Source organism: Saccostrea echinata, unplaced genomic scaffold, assembly GCF_033153115.1.
Source record: "Saccostrea echinata isolate AGI-Se365-2 ecotype Australia unplaced genomic scaffold, CSIRO_AGI_Sech_v1 ptg000020l, whole genome shotgun sequence".
In the NCBI taxonomy this organism is placed as follows: Eukaryota; Metazoa; Mollusca; class Bivalvia; order Ostreida; family Ostreidae; genus Saccostrea; species Saccostrea echinata.
The window spans coordinates 3,686,467-3,704,874 of record NW_026889769.1 but is presented as its reverse complement, the minus strand read 5'-3'; the positions used below and the strand labels follow the sequence as shown (position 1 = coordinate 3,704,874).

Below are 18,408 nucleotides of genomic sequence, written 5' to 3'. Positions count from 1 at the left end.
TTTGAATGTAACCTCAGGCGGATTGACACGTTTTTGACGCAAGTCATTGTGACGTAGGCAACCCATTTTATATGATATAAAGTAAATTTTTTATCCAATCAAATACAGCGTTACAACCAGAATTAAAGTATTCACTTTAAAAGCTCAATATAAGTACATGTAGAATATGAATTTCTTGTTCACAGACCACATACAAAAGGTTGGAGACATGCACACTGACAGATGGATGACAAACTTTGATAAGGAACTTACTTTTGATAAATAAGTATGATTCTTGTTCTGTATTACTTGTTCATGTTTGTATTTACATAAAAACTTGTGTCGAAATATTTTAAATGATAAAGTCTTAATGTAATGTTCTGTTATCTTTCTCGCTTATATATCTTCCTTGCAAATGTTAAAAACACAGATTCCGGCAAACTCCCTCTTTGGTTTTCAATCAAAGTTATAAGTTCTTTGTAGCTCTCTTCTTCGAATTCATGATAGAGTTCCTTCAGTTTTAAATCTTTATATAAATCTTTCACTCTCTGTACTTTATTTGGATCAGTATCTGCATAATTTTCCTGAAAAATACATTGAAGTATCTTTAAATATAAAAAGATGTTGACAAATTAATAGTTTTACTGAAGAATGTCCCTTTACTTGAGGACTTTAGAGGTGGTTTATTTTGCTATTTTTCCCTTTATGTATTAATTACATCTCACCATTAAAATTTTGCAAAGAGAAAATTAGATGTAACATATAAAAGACGCTCATGGGAATCAATGGTCCCTTGAAGTAGTGCTAATTGGGATAAACAGATTCATATTTGACAGTGAGCATGAATCTGCATAAAAAAACAAAAGGGAAAAAATATGAGTTTTGAAATTAGTTCATGTACAGCATTAAAGTATGGTCAGTATGCTGCCATGATTACAATAGTATATAACACTATTATAAGTGAAGTGAATCATGTAAACCACACACTTCAATGTGGTACATGTACATCTTAGAGGCAAAAGGGATAAGTGTGTTAGGCAGATTGATGTGACAAATTACAGAAAGAAACAGAATGGACAACTGTCCTAATAGGAATACCTCCAGGAGTCAAATAAAGAAAGAACATACTTTCTTTTTTGAGAAAGGGCATAACTTAAAAAAAAAAACTTTGCAATTTTGCTAGAAAATCATACTGCCAATACACATGGCCTGAATCCTGCCGCAATGTAATTGGTTGAAGTTTATACACCACTTGTCAAGAGCAACCTCTGTGCTGAGTATGAAAAATATGATCTTTCACAGTTCTATCTTTAAAGAGTCATGGCCAATAGAACATTTAACTTACAAGTCCTTGACCTTCTACAAATAGCCATGGCTAGGATCCTCCTGATGCTCCTCCAATACAAAGTTATTTTATATGTCTGAGACCTTTAGAATTCACTTCTGGCCTGGAGGTTATAAAACTTTTTGAGTACGTACTCTGTGATCAAGCTCGTACTGCATTATCTAAAACCACACTCACACTCAAATTTTTTATACAATTTAGAATGGAATTTTGAGCATGAGTATGGTTTTGGAGTACAGTGTATAAGTCTGAGCACGGAATACATACTCAAAAAGTTTTATAACCTCCAGGCCTGAACTTATCTAAATGACCTCTGTTTAAGGTCATGACATATCCTATAGTCACATTATCAACAATGTTGGCAAGTGGAACTTCTAAAGTTATTTCATTAAGAAATTATGCTGTGGGCAAGAATTTTACACTTCAAATCCAGTGACCTAGACGTTGTCCAAATTACCATGTCTTCCACATACCTCTAAAATCTTCCTCTGTAAAGGAGTTGCCTTTCTCAGAGCCTGTATCACTAACCAGCTACATTTATTTTCCTGAATATCAGTTCCTATTTTTCCTATAACCTCCGGATTGCCATAACAATCCAAGTAATCATCCTGAAAAAAGTAAACATTACTCTATGCATTAGAAATGTTTTAATCATGATTCTTTTATGGTCTTTTTTCCCTACATTTACTAGCAGTACCTGAGTTGGAAAATTGTTTAGAACCAGTGAGAAATTCAACAAAATCTAAAAATAATATTTGAATAGATGAAGATACAGATGGAGATATACCTGTACTTGGAAATATCTGCCCATATGCAGTAAAATGTGTTGTGCTCTCTGATGTGAATCTTCATCAGTTATCCCACTCTACAAATACCAAATGGTAATCTGGTATATTACTTTACAAATATCAAACAATAATCAGTTATAAACAACTCTACAAATACTACATGGTAATAAGCTAAACCATTCTATAAATAGCAAATGGTCATCAGTTATTCCACTCTACAAATACCAAATGGTCATCAGTTTTACCACTCTACAAATACCAAATATTGACCATCTAAACCACATACTCTAGTCTACAAATACTAGATGGTAACTATTTTTACCACTTTTCAAAAAATAAAATGGTAAACAGTTATACACTTTACAAATACCTAACCATAATCAGTTATAACACTAAAAAAATACCAAATGGTCATCACCTTTGTCACTCTACAAATACCAAATGGTAATCAGTTATACCACTTTACAAATGCAAAAATGGTAATCAATTATACTCCTTTACAAATACAAAGCGTTAATCAGTTCATCTTCGCTAGCCAAGGATTTCTGATATGCTACTCTCCTCATAAACCCTTGGCCTATGGTGCTGACAAAAGAAGGGATTGTTTTCGTCACATGATCACGATTCTTACAAGTACACACAGATTGCATCATCGACAGAAATAAAAAGTGTATTAAAAAAAATTAAATGTTTTTTAAAGAATAATTAACAAGAAGGTATTGAGTTATGTTAATTTGTTATTTTAACATGTTAAAGTGCAAATCTACATCTTCAGTACAGATTCTTAATCACATATTTTGCACATAGCTTAAGATATTGGATGACATCATAGCTATTCATAGAATGGCATGTTATATCACGGGTCGTTGTTTACTTGCGTTTTTCATTCCGGAGATTAAAGAGTAAAGATATATCCCGAACGCAGATATCGTCATTTACAAAAAATCAAATGATGATTGGTCGAACGATGTCAATCAACTCCAATCACAACTTGAGAAAAAAATCCAAACTTTTTTTTAACACCGTAGGCCAAGGGCTTATGAGGAGAGTAGCGTATCAGAAACCCTTGGCTAGCAAAGATGTAATCAGTTAAACATGTACTAGTCTACAAATACTAAATGGTAATCAGTTATATCACTCTTCAAACCAAATGGTTATCAGTTTTACCACTTTACAAATACCAAATGGTTATCAGTTAAACCCTTCTACAAATATGAAATAGTCATCAGTTGTACCACTTTACAAATCCCTTATGGTTATCAGTTACATGTATTCCACTTTACAAACCATACAAAACAGTAATACCACTTTACAAATACAAAATGGTAATCAGTTATAACACTATACAAATACTGAATGGCAATAAGTTATGCCACTCTTTCACAAATGGTCATCAGTTACATGTATACTTTTATTTACAATATGTGTATTCCCTACCATGTACATCGCCAGTGCCACAGGTAGATAGAAGGAGTAATAGCCAGTTTTCCACTTGACAATAGCATTGTATCGGTCTTCCGTGAAGTCTGTGAAATCTACTCTGCCACCAGAGGGAGCTGTGATCATATCCAGGCACTGACCCCTCACCGTCTGCATGGTTGTCTAGGAGAGAGAGAATACTTTCATTTTTATTCCCCCATATCGCAAATTCGTGTGTATAAAGTTTTTACCCCGTCCATCGGACTGTCCGCAAAAACTTCAACATTGCCCATAACTTTTGATTGTTTGGAGCTATGGCTTTCACATTTCATATGTGTATTCCTTGTGACAAGAAATTTCTTTGGGTACCATCATATTTGACCTTTTGACCTTGGAATTTAACCAAGTTTTGCAAAATTTTACCCAACTTTAACCTTGGCCATAACTTTTGAACAATTGGTGCTAGGGCTTTCATACTTCACATATGTAATCCTTGTCACAAGACTTTCCTTTGGATACCAACAACTTTGACCCTTTGACCTTGACCTAGGAGTTTGACCTACTTTTGAAAAACTTTAACCTTGGCCATAACTTTTGAACGGCTGGTGCTAGGGCTTTCATACTTCACATATATAATACTTTAGACAAGACCTGCCTTTGGATACCAACAACTTTAATCCTTTGACCTTGACATTTGACCTACTTTTGGAAAACCTTAACCTTGGCCATAACTTTTGAACAGTTGGTGCTAGGGCTTTCATATTTAACAAGTCTATTCCTTGTGACAAGACCTTCCTTTGAATACCAACAATTGTAATCCATCAACCTTGACATTGGAGTCTGACCTACTTTTGAAAAACTTTAACCTTGGCCATAACTTTTGAATGATTGGTGCTGCAGCTTTCATATTCCACAATGTGTATTTCTTGTGAGAAGGCCTTTCCTTGGGCACCATTAATTTTGACTTGACCTTGATGTTTGACTTACTTTTGAAAAACTGTAACTTTTTCCATATCTATTCAATGATTGCTGCTAGGGCTTTCACATGTCACAGGTATATTTCTTGAGACAAGACCTTACTTTGGGTACCAACATATTTGATTTGCATTTGAGAAAGTTTAACCTTTGCAATAAGTTGCCATACAGGGGCATCAGTGCTTCACAAACACATCTAGTTAAATATGTTGAAGTATTTCATCCTAGTAAATTTGAGTGGCTTATTTTATACATGTACCATATATGCATTAGTCATTGAGAGTTTATCAGGGTTCAGTCTGATTAAAATCAAACCTTCACTAGCTCCTTTTTATTTTGACAATCAAAATAAAAAGGAGCTAGTGAAGGTTTGATTTTAATCAGACTGATCAGGGCTGTGCAGAGATTTACTATCCTCAGTAATTCTATTACTATACATGTATATTCTCTGTTTCACTCTTGGGCTTAAGAGTGCATACAGATTTAGATGATAGTAATAATTATCATAGAACCCTGATACGACCATCCCAAGAGATAATTATACCTCACACCCTGACTTGTGGAGAGTTTAATGTTTTTACCCAGGCCATCTTCAAAAAATTGTTTGTTTGCCCTCTACTGACCGACTGGCTAAAAACGGTCCAACTCAAAACTTTTTTTAACCTCCAGGAAACAATGTATTTATTATAAATTTAACTTGAATATATTTTAAAAATTCAGAATTGATACTGAAATTTTCTGAGGAAAAAAAATTTTTCCCACCTACCTACCAACCCAATTTTTTACCCTGGGTCGGGAGAGGGCAAACAAACATTATTTTAAAGATGGCCTAAATTGTAATTTGAAATATATATAAATATGTAACATGAAGCATAAATGCTTGGAAAACTACAGGAACAGGCAGTAAACTCTGATTGTTAGTTTAGAAACCCACCTCGTGAAATAAGTCTACAATGTTGATGTAATATGGTTTGTCTCTGCAATATTTACGCATGATGTGGTAAACACAGGATTCTAAATAGAAAGCATCATTCACTGCTACTATCCCCACTCCATCCTAAAATGTACAGTCAACCACTTCAGTTAACATCAGTTTACATCTCCAATCAGATAGACAAAAGTTTTAACAAGGTTTTCAAAGAGTTACAGGATTCAAATATTTTGCTTTGCAGGAATATGTGATAGCTAGTGATTCACTAGAGTGAACTTGACATGTGAATGAATGACAAATTTTGTGTTTCTCAGCAATTCCCAACTTTCCAGCAGCTTTAGATCTTAACTTTTAGTATTTAATGAATGTTTGAGGTGTACTGTACCTTTTTGTACCAACATGGTTTTCCTCTCCTTGTTGTAGAGTTATCCATTATGTCATCTGCGACAAGGAAAAAGGCCTGAAGCTGAAATCATTCACAAGTGCTATAATGCTATATAGGATCTCCCTTGGTTTGTAATGATTTTTTTATCCATCAAGTTGTGTATTTTTATCCCTGAACCTTGGCATGGGGATAAAAACACAACTCACTGGATTAAAAAATCACATATATTAAACCACAAACCAGGGGAGATTCTTTTTGTCACATGTTTTACATGAAGCCATTTCATGTTTTACACTGTCTTATATTTATATGTAAATCCACAATATTTGACCTGATCAAATTCACGTAAAAACAATTGTGACATCACAACTGTGGATATGAAAACGATATCCTGTGAGCTATACCTACTGTATAAAGGAGTAAACATGTGATATATATTTACCATGAAATCACTAATTTTCTTGGTGGTTAAACAGGTCAAGGAAACTATTTTCTGTGACGTAATAAATTTACATGCTAAATGAGGCACCATCGTGACTGACAAACCGTCCAATCGGCTTAATGAGTTGCATTATGGGTTACTACAAAAAATACTACATGTACGTTTCGAAAAGGCCAGTTTTTCAAATCGCTTTCGGAAAGACATGATGCATTTATCCAAGCATTTAACACACTTAATACAATCTGTACATCATTATCTACGAACTCCATGCTCACATTTACATACAGATGTTTTACAATGGTAAAATGGCTGTTTTCTACACTCCATTGTACAAGTCCGTAAGTTTACAATTGTTTGGCTGCTTTTCCTGTGCTGTACTATCAGTGAATATGAATTTCATGTGACTATTCCGTGGTCCAAAATAATCGACTCTGAGGTGTACTCACATGTGGTCATTGTTTACAACGATATATATATGCTACTCAATACACGTTCTATGATCGATGTACATGAGAATTAATACTGTTTAAAATAAATGCTGTGCAGCAATAAACTTATGGGTTTTTTTTTTAATAAATGCATTAACTTTAAATTTCTAGTGAACAAATAACAAAGCAACAACGAATAACAGCAGTAGCATGGCAAAATTACGACTATCAAGTTATAAAAACTGGATTCTTATTTACTTTTGAAGACTTTGCGAGCGGTATTTCAACGTACTATTTAACACGGAAAATTGACTTTGTTTGTTAACGTGAGCATGGGTAATCTTAATTAGTACCTATTCTTCGTATTTTTCACAAAAACATTAAAAATAATTATTAGTTGACTTTCCCACAGTCATTTGAAATTGCGTCCTAAATTTGCCTGACCCAAGTGTTTGTAGTAAAATATAAACATGTAGTAGATCATCATGCTTTTCAGCTCATTCACTGGATTGGACGACTGTTGGCTGTAAGCACCGCTGTGCGCAATGACAACAATATCCATATAAGGTAGATTCCCCGACCTGTTAAATCTTTGTTGTTTTCAAGGTATGAAGAAACCAAAGAATTCATCTCTTCCACGAAATGTTACTTTCACATATAATTATAACAACTCACCGCTTCTTCAACCACAAAATCAAATCCCCATGAACCAATATTTTTTCCTCAAACCATGAAAATTTGACCCAAAGAAAATATATGATTTTACAGTATTGTAATATATTGTAATATATCACTTTATTTTATACGTAATATTGTGCGGTCGTCCAGTTCTCTTACTTGTTAAATCTATGTTCATCATGTGCCTGCCAGAAAAGTTGTTCATTTACGATTTTATTGAAAATAATATGTCAGCCTATCTTGATACGATTGTAGAAATAGCTATTGTCATCATATTTTACCTGTTGTTGCTTCATGTAAAGTCGTAGGATTTATAATATCAGGGATAAGAGGGTGGATTTTACATTTCATGTTTTGGTAGCCATCATACTTTACTCGGATCGTCACTTCCGGTTTAGTGACATATTTACTATAGTAATCTATGATTCAAGTTATGAATATTGGATCAGATTCTACATTTTAATTTGAGTTGTTGTGTATTTTGAGGCTATAAGTAGTCCTTTATTGTCAGCATTAACTTTATTATCAGTCAGCTTAATCGGAACTACATTTGTTTACGCTATCGTTGGTAGTTACGATATTCATACGCTACTTTGTTTAGTACCTATTGTACAACCTAGGAATGTTTTATAAACATTGAAGGTATTAATTTATTCGTCTAGTCAAGTTTATTTTATGTATTCTATTTCCAGTTGTTATTTTTACGTTGTTATTTTTGTTACGATATTGTACGGCAGCTTGTGTGGCAAAAGTAGTTCTGTGTGGGAACTTGTGTGGGAACTCAGCTTCCCGTACAAGCTGTTGATTGGTTGATAGTTCGTACGGCATATTTTCATTGGATAATTTGTGTCATGTGACAGGGGATAGGAGGTTATATAAGCAAGCGCGTACTACGTTACGACAGATTTCAGCTAGTTGTACGGCGGCAACATTTAAAAAGATAAAGAAGAAAGCTAAGACGGTGAGATACTTATAATGTAAATTACACGTAATTAGCCTAGTTAGAAATCTCCTACCACACTGGACGACCTAAACTTGTGTTTCTGAAGAATCAGCTATGTTTTCTTATGTTGTTACTTGTGTATTGCCTATATTGTTATGATAATGAGATGCTGTACGTACAATAAATGATAAGCATGACTGATCATCATCTTAAGTATTATTCCACTAAGTATCTACAGAGAGAAGAGCCTGGTCTATTTTACATGAGAACAAATTAAATTGGTGCATCCTGGTAAATAGATGATTTATTTAGATGATGAAGCAATGACCTGTATACATACTGAGGATTCAGAAATACTAGCCACCCCTTGGGTAGCTTACAAACTGGTGTCAGAAGTGGGATACTAAATTTTTTTAGTGTCCTGATACGAGCCCATGAGCCGTCCAGTGTGGTAGTTTAACAACATTAAAGTCTTAGAAGATAAGATGACATAGATTTAACAATAGATTCATTACTACTTATTTAAGACGACGAAAAAAAGAATTTAAGATGTCAGAATCCGGTGAGTCGGTTGATCATGAAGTCGAGGTACGCGTGCCTGAGTCGGTTACATTTGATGATGGTGGTCAAGGTGACACATATGATGAACGTCAGAAGTCGAGCAATGATGAAAGATTTTCTCCAAAAAGACACGAAGACAATCATGGTCCACCACCAAGCACCTATAGTGGTTTTTCTGGTAGACCTGCCCCTCAGCTGTTTTCAAGCCCTATCCAACCTGTGAATTACATGATGAAGCCAGAGTCCTATGATGGTACTGTAAGCTGGGAAGAGTATATTTCACACTTCAATGACTGTGCAGAACTAAGCCAGTGGACAGAGAGAGATAGAGTACTGTTTCTTGCTGCAAGCTTGAGAGGCCAAGCCAGGACATTTTACATGAGTTTATCTGTGATTGAAAGAAGATCCTTTGACGCCCTTATTAACAAGTTTAGTCAGCGGTTTGGAAATTCCAGACACCAGAACAAATGGTTAGCTAAGCTTGAATCACGCAGACGACAACAGGGTGAGAGTGCTGCTGCTCTAGGTGATGATATCCGACAGATGGTTCAAAAAGCCTACTGTAATTTAGATGAGCAAGCTCAAGAAATCTTAGCTTTAAATCACCTTTACAAGCTGGTAACTGTAGAGATGAAGTGCAGATGTATTGATAAAGATTGTCAGAGCATTTCAGAAGCTGCTGATATAATTGACAGATATGAAGCCATCCTTGGTGAAAACTATGACAAAAAGAAACAACATGCTAGAGCTGTTAAAACAAATGATGAGGAATTTAATGTTCCACAAGCTGTGCCAGTGATGAGTAAGTTAACATCTTCTACTGCGCCTAGAAGCAACTCTCCTGATTCATCTTCACTAATTCAAGAAATCAGTAGCAGATTGGACCGCCTGGAAAGAGCCAACAAGAAGTTTTCCCCTCAACTCTGTTTCCATTGCAGCTCACCTAAACATTTTATTAAAGACTGTCCTTATTTGGACAAACAAAGACCTGGGCAGAGAAGAAATCAAGATGTACTAAGGCGACAAAATTACCAACAGGGAAATGGGAGACCATCAGCCTTGTAGGTCGACAGCTGGTGGAGGAGCCAAGACCTAGTTCTGATGACTCTAGGGGGGTGGTTTTAAATAAAGAGAAAAATATCTCAGATAATGGTTTCCATATTACTGGAACACTGGGTGGGGTGGATGTTAATTTTTTACTAGACAGTGGTTCTACTGCATCACTTTTGTCACATGTGGAATTTCTGAAGATTCCGAAGGAGTCGTGTCCTGATCTTCAACCCTCAAACATGTGTGTGCAAGATTTGAATGGTCATACATTGTCGGTCCATGGTATTGGAAGATTTTACATTTCTCTAGAAGATGTTCCACATGCAGTTGACTTGTTGGTGGTTGACATGGATCTTCCTGCTATACTCGGACAAGACTTCCTCTTGCAGTATTGTCATCACATTAACTACAAAACAAAAACACTTCAGACCAAGAAGACAACTGTTCAATGCTGGATTGCCAATGATCAAGCAGCTACAAATGTGGAGGTCAAGAAAACAGTTTCCATACCTGCAAATTGTGGTGTCTGGGTTCCAGTAGCTTTGACCAGAAATGGTGACCTCACCGACATAGGCTTCCTAGAGCAACTTAACACCTTCAGTGATGACATACAAGTACTGGATGGTTTGATAGATACCCAGTCTGATCAGATACATGTAAACATTGTAAACTTTGGAGAAGAACCTGTAAAACTTCAAGCCAGAACTACAATTGGTAAATGCAGAAATGCATATTTACTGGATCAGGGTACCATACCACAGAGAGTCTTAGTTCTTAAGGATACCAAGGAAAATACAACTCTTGAAAAAGATTTACCAGAACATCTCCTTGACATGTTTGAAAGAAGTTCCATAAATCTAGACCAAGAACAGAAAGATGCTTTCTTCAAACTACTCTTACAGCACAAAGATGTATTCTCTAAGACACCAGATGATCTTGGCTGCACTGGTATAATAAAACACAAGATAGATACAGAAAATGAGAAGCCTGTGAGACAACCCCTAAGAAGACAACCTATAGCAAAAAGAGATATTGAAAGAAGAGAAGTTCAGAACATGTTAGAGAAAGGTGTAATTGAACCATCCACCAGTGCCTGGGCATCAAATCTAGTTTTAGTAGCAAAGCAAAATGGAGCCACTAGAGCATGTGTCGACTACAGACAGTTGAATGCGAAAACTGTGAAAGATGCCTATCCATTGCCCCGTATAGATGAATGCCTTGATTCTCTGTCTGGTGCCAAATGGTTTTCAACAATGGACCTCAATTCAGGTTTTTGGCAAATAGAAATGGCTGGAAAGGACAAAGAGAAGACTGCATTTTTAACAACACTAGGACTTTTCCAATTTCGAGTCATGCCATTTGGTCTAGTTAATGTCCCGTCTACATTTGAGCGACTTATGGAGAATGTACTGAAAGGTCTACAGTGGACTGAATGCTTAGTCTATATGGATGACATAATTTCCTACAGTTCAACTTTTGAGGAAGGCCTTCAGCGCTTAGCCAATATTTTTACGAGACTTCAAGAAGCAAATCTAAAGCTCAAGCCATCAAAATGTATATTTTTCCAAAAACAAGTCAAATTCTTAGGTCACATAGTTTCTTCACAGGGTATCCAGACAGATACTGAGAAAATATCAGCTGTCAAAAACTGGCCAATTCCAAGGAATGAAAGACAAATCCGATCATTCCTTGGACTTTGTTCTTACTACAGAAGATTTGTGAAGAATTTTGCAGAGATAGCAAAGCCCCTCCATGATTTATACAAGAAAAAGACAAAGTTCTTATGGACCCCTGAATGTCAGAATGCATTTGACACCCTCAAAACAGCTCTTACAACTTCGCCAATACTTGGGTTCCCATTACCTGGACTACCATTTACACTAGATACCGATGCCAGCGATAAAGCTGTTGGTGCAGTTTTGTCTCAGAATCAAGAGGGCAAAGAAAGAGTAATTGCCTATATGAGTAAAACAATGAACCGCCATGAGCAATCCTATTGTGTCACACGTAAAGAGTTGTTAGCTGTTGTCACTGCCCTTCGGAAGTTTCATCCCTACCTCTATGGCCAGAAGGTTTTACTTCGCACTGATAATGCTGCTGTCAGCTGGGTCAGAAGCTTGAAGAACCCCACTGGTCAAACAGTACGATGGCTTCAAGAGATCGAAACTTATGACCTTACAGTTACTCACCGCCCAGGGCGAAGTCATCAAAATGCAGACGCCTTGTCGAGAAATCCTTGCAAACCATGTCTAAGACAACAACAAAACAAAGATGACAGTGACAATAGCGATGATGAAAAATGCAATGGAAGTGAAGGTCTTGAATCCATCCCAACAATTAGAGTGACAACCAGAAGTAAAGAAATAGCCCAATGCCAATTCAGAAACCAAGTAATACTAGAGGGATGGGGGGTGGATGAAATTCGACAGATGCAACTGGAAGACCAATCTATGGGCATGCTTTTATTAGCCTTGACAGATGGTTCTGTAAGACCAAAATGGGATGTCATATCACACAATTCTGAGGCATTCAAAACCTTATGGAGACAATGGGATAGACTTAAAGTCATCAATGGTCTGTTATACAGAGAGTTCCAAGATGTGGATACAAACAAGGTCATATTACAATTAGTTGTACCAAAACAGAAGAGATCAGAGGTTATTCATTACTTTCATGATGTTCCCACAGGAGCCCACCTTGGTGCTGAGAAGACCACGTCCCGCATAAAAAATTCATTTTACTGGCCATCAATGTCAAAAGAAATTGCAAGATATTGTAAAAAATGTGATTTATGTGCTGCTCGTAAATCCAGCCAAAGACAAAACAGAGCACCATTAGGACAGTACATAGTTGGAGAACCAATGGAAAGGATAGCTCTAGATATTTTGGGACCTCTTCCCGAGTCTACAAAAGGTAACAGATACATTCTGGTCATGATTGATTGTTTCACTAAATGGACCGAAGCTATAGCTATCCCAGATCAAGAAGCTGAAACTGTTATTACAACTTTTGTCAATGAAATAGTCTGCCGGTTTGGTACACCTTTACAAGTCCACTCTGATCAAGGAAGAAATTTTGAGTCTAAAGCTTTTAAAGAAATGTGTGAACTTCTCCATATTGACAAAACTAGGACAAGTAGTATGCGACCTCAAGCTAATGGCAGTGTGGAACGCTTCAATCGTACCTTAGCTACTATGTTGACTATGTACTGCGAGCACAACCAGAAAATATGGGATAAGTATCTCCCTCAAGTCATGATGGCATACCGAGCTTCCATACACTCTAGTATCAATACAACACCAAATCTCATGATGTTAGGCAGAAATGTTAATCTACCCCTAGAAGCAGTTGTTGGCAAACCTCCCAGTCAGACAGATGATGGCATAGAACCAAATGAGTACATAGATGAGCTACAAAGAACTTTGATTGATGTTCATGCCCTGGCCAGGGAACATCTGAAAAAGAGTACAGAATATAATAAATGCCACTATGATCTTAAAGCAAAGAAACAACTGTTAGAAAGAGGTCAACCTGTCTGGTTGTATGATGATACCAGGAAAGTTGGGGTGTGTCCAAAACTAACTTCAAAATGGAAGGGTCCTTACCTCATCACCAAACGAATAGATGATTTGAACTACCTCGTGCAAAGAACACTTCGGAAACCAGCAAAAGTTTATCATGTTGACAGATTAATGCCCTACAAAGGAAAAACCCTCCCTAACTGGTTTAAGAAAATTTTAAATAAAGCATAGAAGTTTCTTCAGATGTTGTTTTGTATTCCTATGTTTCAAGTTACTTTTAAGAAGTCATACTTAGATGTTTATGTAGATGGTAGATGTGAGATTGGTGCACCATTGAGATTGGGATAGAGCTGGCCTGATCACCCAGAACTCTTCTCCCAAAGATGTTGAAAGAGATGGTTAACAAGTCGTTTATAAGACAGTATTATAGACGTGGACCTACTACCTGGTACACATCACACATTGAATCCTATAGATGTTTGATGTCTTGTTCTAACCAGTCTCTTAGAGATTTAGATGTAGATGTTAGTGCATGTGGTAGCTAACTTCAGAAGTAGAAGTGTTGATGTTATGATTTCCTATTTAGTTTAAACAACAAAGAAACTCTTTAAGAAGATAAGACGATGTAAGATGACGCATGAACTCCCCTTTAACAACCATTTACTTTGATTTTAGACTATTGTAATGGAGTGCTGGATATGCCACCTGAATTTTCCCTCCAACAGAGACCTCAAGAACCATATGATGCCTACACATGGAACTATGAGAGTTGTTTGTCCTTGGTGCCCTGACGAAAGAACATATAAAAGAGTCACAGACCTCAGGAGCCACATCAAGTCAACACATCCTCACCAGCTCGCCAAATACCCATCTGACTTGATTTCTGAAAGTAATGGTGTGTGGTTCAGCCTCGACCCAGAAGGATATAGTCGCTTGGTCAACGGAACAGAATGGGGGAGTACCTCTGCCACCCATGCTAGAGTTTTAGTCTTGGAATGGCTTTCCACCACAAGAAGAACAACCAGAAAGAAGGATGAGTGGCAGAGAGGATGGGACAAGTTAAAGATCACACACACACAGGCCCCAACCCCAGAAGCTCTATTTCAACCTGACTATGATGAAGAAGCCCTAGACATACATGTACCAACTATATGCTACACGCCCTCTGCCCCTGAGATAGAAGAGATGGAGATACTACACGTCTCCCTGATGTTGGGGAAAATTTGCTTGTTTATAGGCCAGGGCAGACAGATCTTTAAGATGAATATAAGAGATGCCATCCTCACAGACGCTAAAGGAGTAGCCAGTCTCTCAAGGAAGATGTCGGTACAGAAGAGGAATGAAGCCCCTCAGGTTGACCAGACTAAGATGGTGCAATTAAGTTCACCTACCTTCCAGTCCAGATTATTGAAATTTGCTGGCCTTGACAAGAACTACCTTGACATGATATATACAACGACAGAGGCAGATGACAACAGTCCTCCCGCAAAGAAAATCAGATGTTCAAGCCCAACCCCTGCTCTCACTGCACCAGCCATAGCAGAAACTCCATCTGAGCCAGCCTCACAGTCAGTGAAAGAATCTTCTTCTAGTAATAAACCCAGAGCAAGTATGTCAGAAAGGGCCCTCAACCTCCTAAAACGTGGATGTTTGCCATTATTTCCTCCAGCAAGAAGGGACTGGGGCACAGAACAGATTACGCTGAAGTTGAAAGATCTCAGTATTTTATGGCCTCCAAAGGACTGGCAGGGGATGTCATCTGATAGAAAGCTTCTATCTTGGGAATTCACTTCCATGACCATTCAACAGAAGATGGACCCAACAAGAAGTTCCAGTATCGAACGTGTGGATTTATTAGACAAGTTCAATTTCCTCGCACTTCCGGGCACAGTAGAGAAGATTGGGAAAAAGGAGGAACAAATTGTTCGAAAGGCTCGGTACATATATGAACAACTGAAGACAATAGTTAGCGAAGACAATGGGGATTCGACCTGGGTAAAGATGCTTGAGAGATCTTGTGCTCTTAGGGACCGCTCCACTGATGACCTTCTTGCAATTATAGACTCTAAGAACATTCCCATCAGACTTTAAAATCTGTAAAGACTGTTAATGCTATGTTGAGTTGATGTAAATTTCAAATTCAGGAGAATTTTGTAATTAAGTTGTGGGGAGTGTAATATATTGTAATATATCACTTTATTTTATACGTAATATTGTGCGGTCGTCCAGTTCTCTTACTTGTTAAATCTATGTTCATCATGTGCCTGCCAGAAAAGTTGTTCATTTACGATTTTATTGAAAATAATATGTCAGCCTATCTTGATACGATTGTAGAAATAGCTATTGTCATCATATTTTACCTGTTGTTGCTTCATGTAAAGTCGTAGGATTTATAATATCAGGGATAAGAGGGTGGATTTTACATTTCATGTTTTGGTAGCCATCATACTTTACTCGGATCGTCACTTCCGGTTTAGTGACATATTTACTATAGTAATCTATGATTCAAGTTATGAATATTGGATCAGATTCTACATTTTAATTTGAGTTGTTGTGTATTTTGAGGCTATAAGTAGTCCTTTATTGTCAGCATTAACTTTATTATCAGTCAGCTTAATCGGAACTACATTTGTTTACGCTATCGTTGGTAGTTACGATATTCATACGCTACTTTGTTTAGTACCTATTGTACAACCTAGGAATGTTTTATAAACATTGAAGGTATTAATTTATTCGTCTAGTCAAGTTTATTTTATGTATTCTATTTCCAGTTGTTATTTTTACGTTGTTATTTTTGTTACGATATTGTACGGCAGCTTGTGTGGCAAAAGTAGTTCTGTGTGGGAACTTGTGTGGGAACTCAGCTTCCCGTACAAGCTGTTGATTGGTTGATAGTTCGTACGGCATATTTTCATTGGATAATTTGTGTCATGTGACAGGGGATAGGAGGTTATATAAGCAAGCGCGTACTACGTTACGACAGATTTCAGCTAGTTGTACGGCGGCAACATTTAAAAAGATAAAGAAGAAAGCTAAGACGGTGAGATACTTATAATGTAAATTACACGTAATTAGCCTAGTTAGAAATCTCCTACCACACTGGACGACCTAAACTTGTGTTTCTGAAGAATCAGCTATGTTTTCTTATGTTGTTACTTGTGTATTGCCTATATTGTTATGATAATGAGATGCTGTACGTACAATAAATGATAAGCATGACTGATCATCATCTTAAGTATTATTCCACTAAGTATCTACAGAGAGAAGAGCCTGGTCTATTTTACATGAGAACAAATTAAATTGGTGCATCCTGGTAAATAGATGATTTATTTAGATGATGAAGCAATGACCTGTATACATACTGAGGATTCAGAAATACTAGCCACCCCTTGGGTAGCTTACAGTATATATACATGAGCATGATGAGTACATGTATTTGAATCCTTGTCAGTTGATAATTTTTCATGTCAAAATCTGTGTTTATGTACTCAGTACATGTAACCAGAGACATATAATAGACATACATATAATAGAGATTATATGTCTCTATTATATGTCTCTGATGTAACTCACCCACTCCACACACCATCCTAACACTCTGGCTAATTTTTCTTCCTCCTCTGAAACTATTTCTTTCAAGCATCTTAATGAAGCAATGACAGACAGACCTCTGTTCCTCTTGCCATGTGGAACATTATACTCCGATACCTGGGAATAAAGATGCCACAAATTATATTTTGTAAAATCAAACAACATGTATTGATCACAGAACATGCCATTAATAATATTTACCTCTCTGAACCATGCAAATACTTTGTCTAACTGTTTTTCTTTTGTACATCCTTCATTCAGACATTCCAGCAACTCAGGAAAAAGTTTGTCAAATTCTCCCAGATCGTCCATTTTAGCTCTTTTTGGGACTGAATTATGGTTCATGGTGCTGAAAAATTTCTTATTACTTTGGCGGTGTAAGGTCAAATGATCATTAGTGCGACGGCATGTCCCTAAAAATAAAAGGAAACTAGAATTTCTATTATTAGCGATATGATTAATGAACACGTCTTCAGCATATGTGGCTTCAAGGCATCACACATACTGTAACCCAAACAGTTGCTGTTAATCATAAAGACAAAAAGGCATCAATGGAGTCCTACTTAATAAATAGCGCAATCGACATACAGCACATTGCATCTTTGTCATTGAGAAAATTCGAATTGAAGTTGCATAGCAGCTAAGGGACATTACCTAGCTCTAGCCGTCAGTAATTCTGTTAACCTAATGATTCAACTCATAAATGTTTTCAGTGTTTCAAGTAGAAAATAAACAGTGTAAATGTGAAATACCGGCTAATCAAGTGGATCATGCTGCATGTTGCTTTGTGTATCGTTTAGAGTGATCTGCCCTTGAATAGAAATAAAGGAGCGGATCATTTTTTTAAAAAAATGGTATGTTTAAGAGACATTTAAAAACAGCTTTGAAAAAATTACTTCGTAATTCTCTTTCATAATTATCAGGCGCGGATCCAGGAATCCCCCCCCCCAAAAAAAATCCAATCCAGAAATTTCTTGACAAGCAAAAAAAAAAAAAAAAAAACCTACACTCGATAAACCTATTTCGGGGGGAGGGCGTGTTCACTTCCAAAGGTTCATACCTATGACTTTCCATACCAACTTAACACAAATCCGCGTTTTCTAGGGGGGGGGGGGGTCCAAGGTCACTTTTGGTTTAGTATGTACATTTAATAACTGCAAATTCCGGGGGGAGGAGGGAGTCCGGACCCCCCCCCCCCCGACCCCTCTCGATCCGCGCATGATTATGTATGAATTATTGCTTAGTACAACTGTATGAAATAATTGAACATAAAAATGAGTGATTTATGATGTTCTTTTGTAGAAAAAAAAGTATTTTTTCGTTAGATTTTTTTCAATTTTTCCCCGTTTTGCATTTCCATCCACAAGATGAC

General features: G+C 36.8%; 1 protein-coding gene across 1 annotated transcript; it reads right to left on the bottom strand.

Moving 5' to 3' along the window:
* Positions 1 to 171: 171 nt before the first annotated feature.
* Positions 172 to 17,805, bottom strand: LOC133190081 (farnesyl pyrophosphate synthase-like). Its single transcript, XM_061325551.1, has 9 exons — positions 17,789 to 17,805; positions 17,238 to 17,449; positions 17,019 to 17,153; positions 5,823 to 5,903; positions 5,441 to 5,563; positions 3,550 to 3,714; positions 2,112 to 2,189; positions 1,798 to 1,932; positions 172 to 563 (listed from the first exon to the last, which is right to left on the bottom strand). The coding sequence occupies exons 2-9, from the start codon at positions 17,379 to 17,381 to the stop codon at positions 363 to 365; spliced, it is 1,062 nt and encodes a 353-aa protein (XP_061181535.1). The 5' UTR covers positions 17,382 to 17,449; positions 17,789 to 17,805; the 3' UTR covers positions 172 to 362.
* Between the last annotated feature and the right edge of the window lie 603 nt (positions 17,806 to 18,408).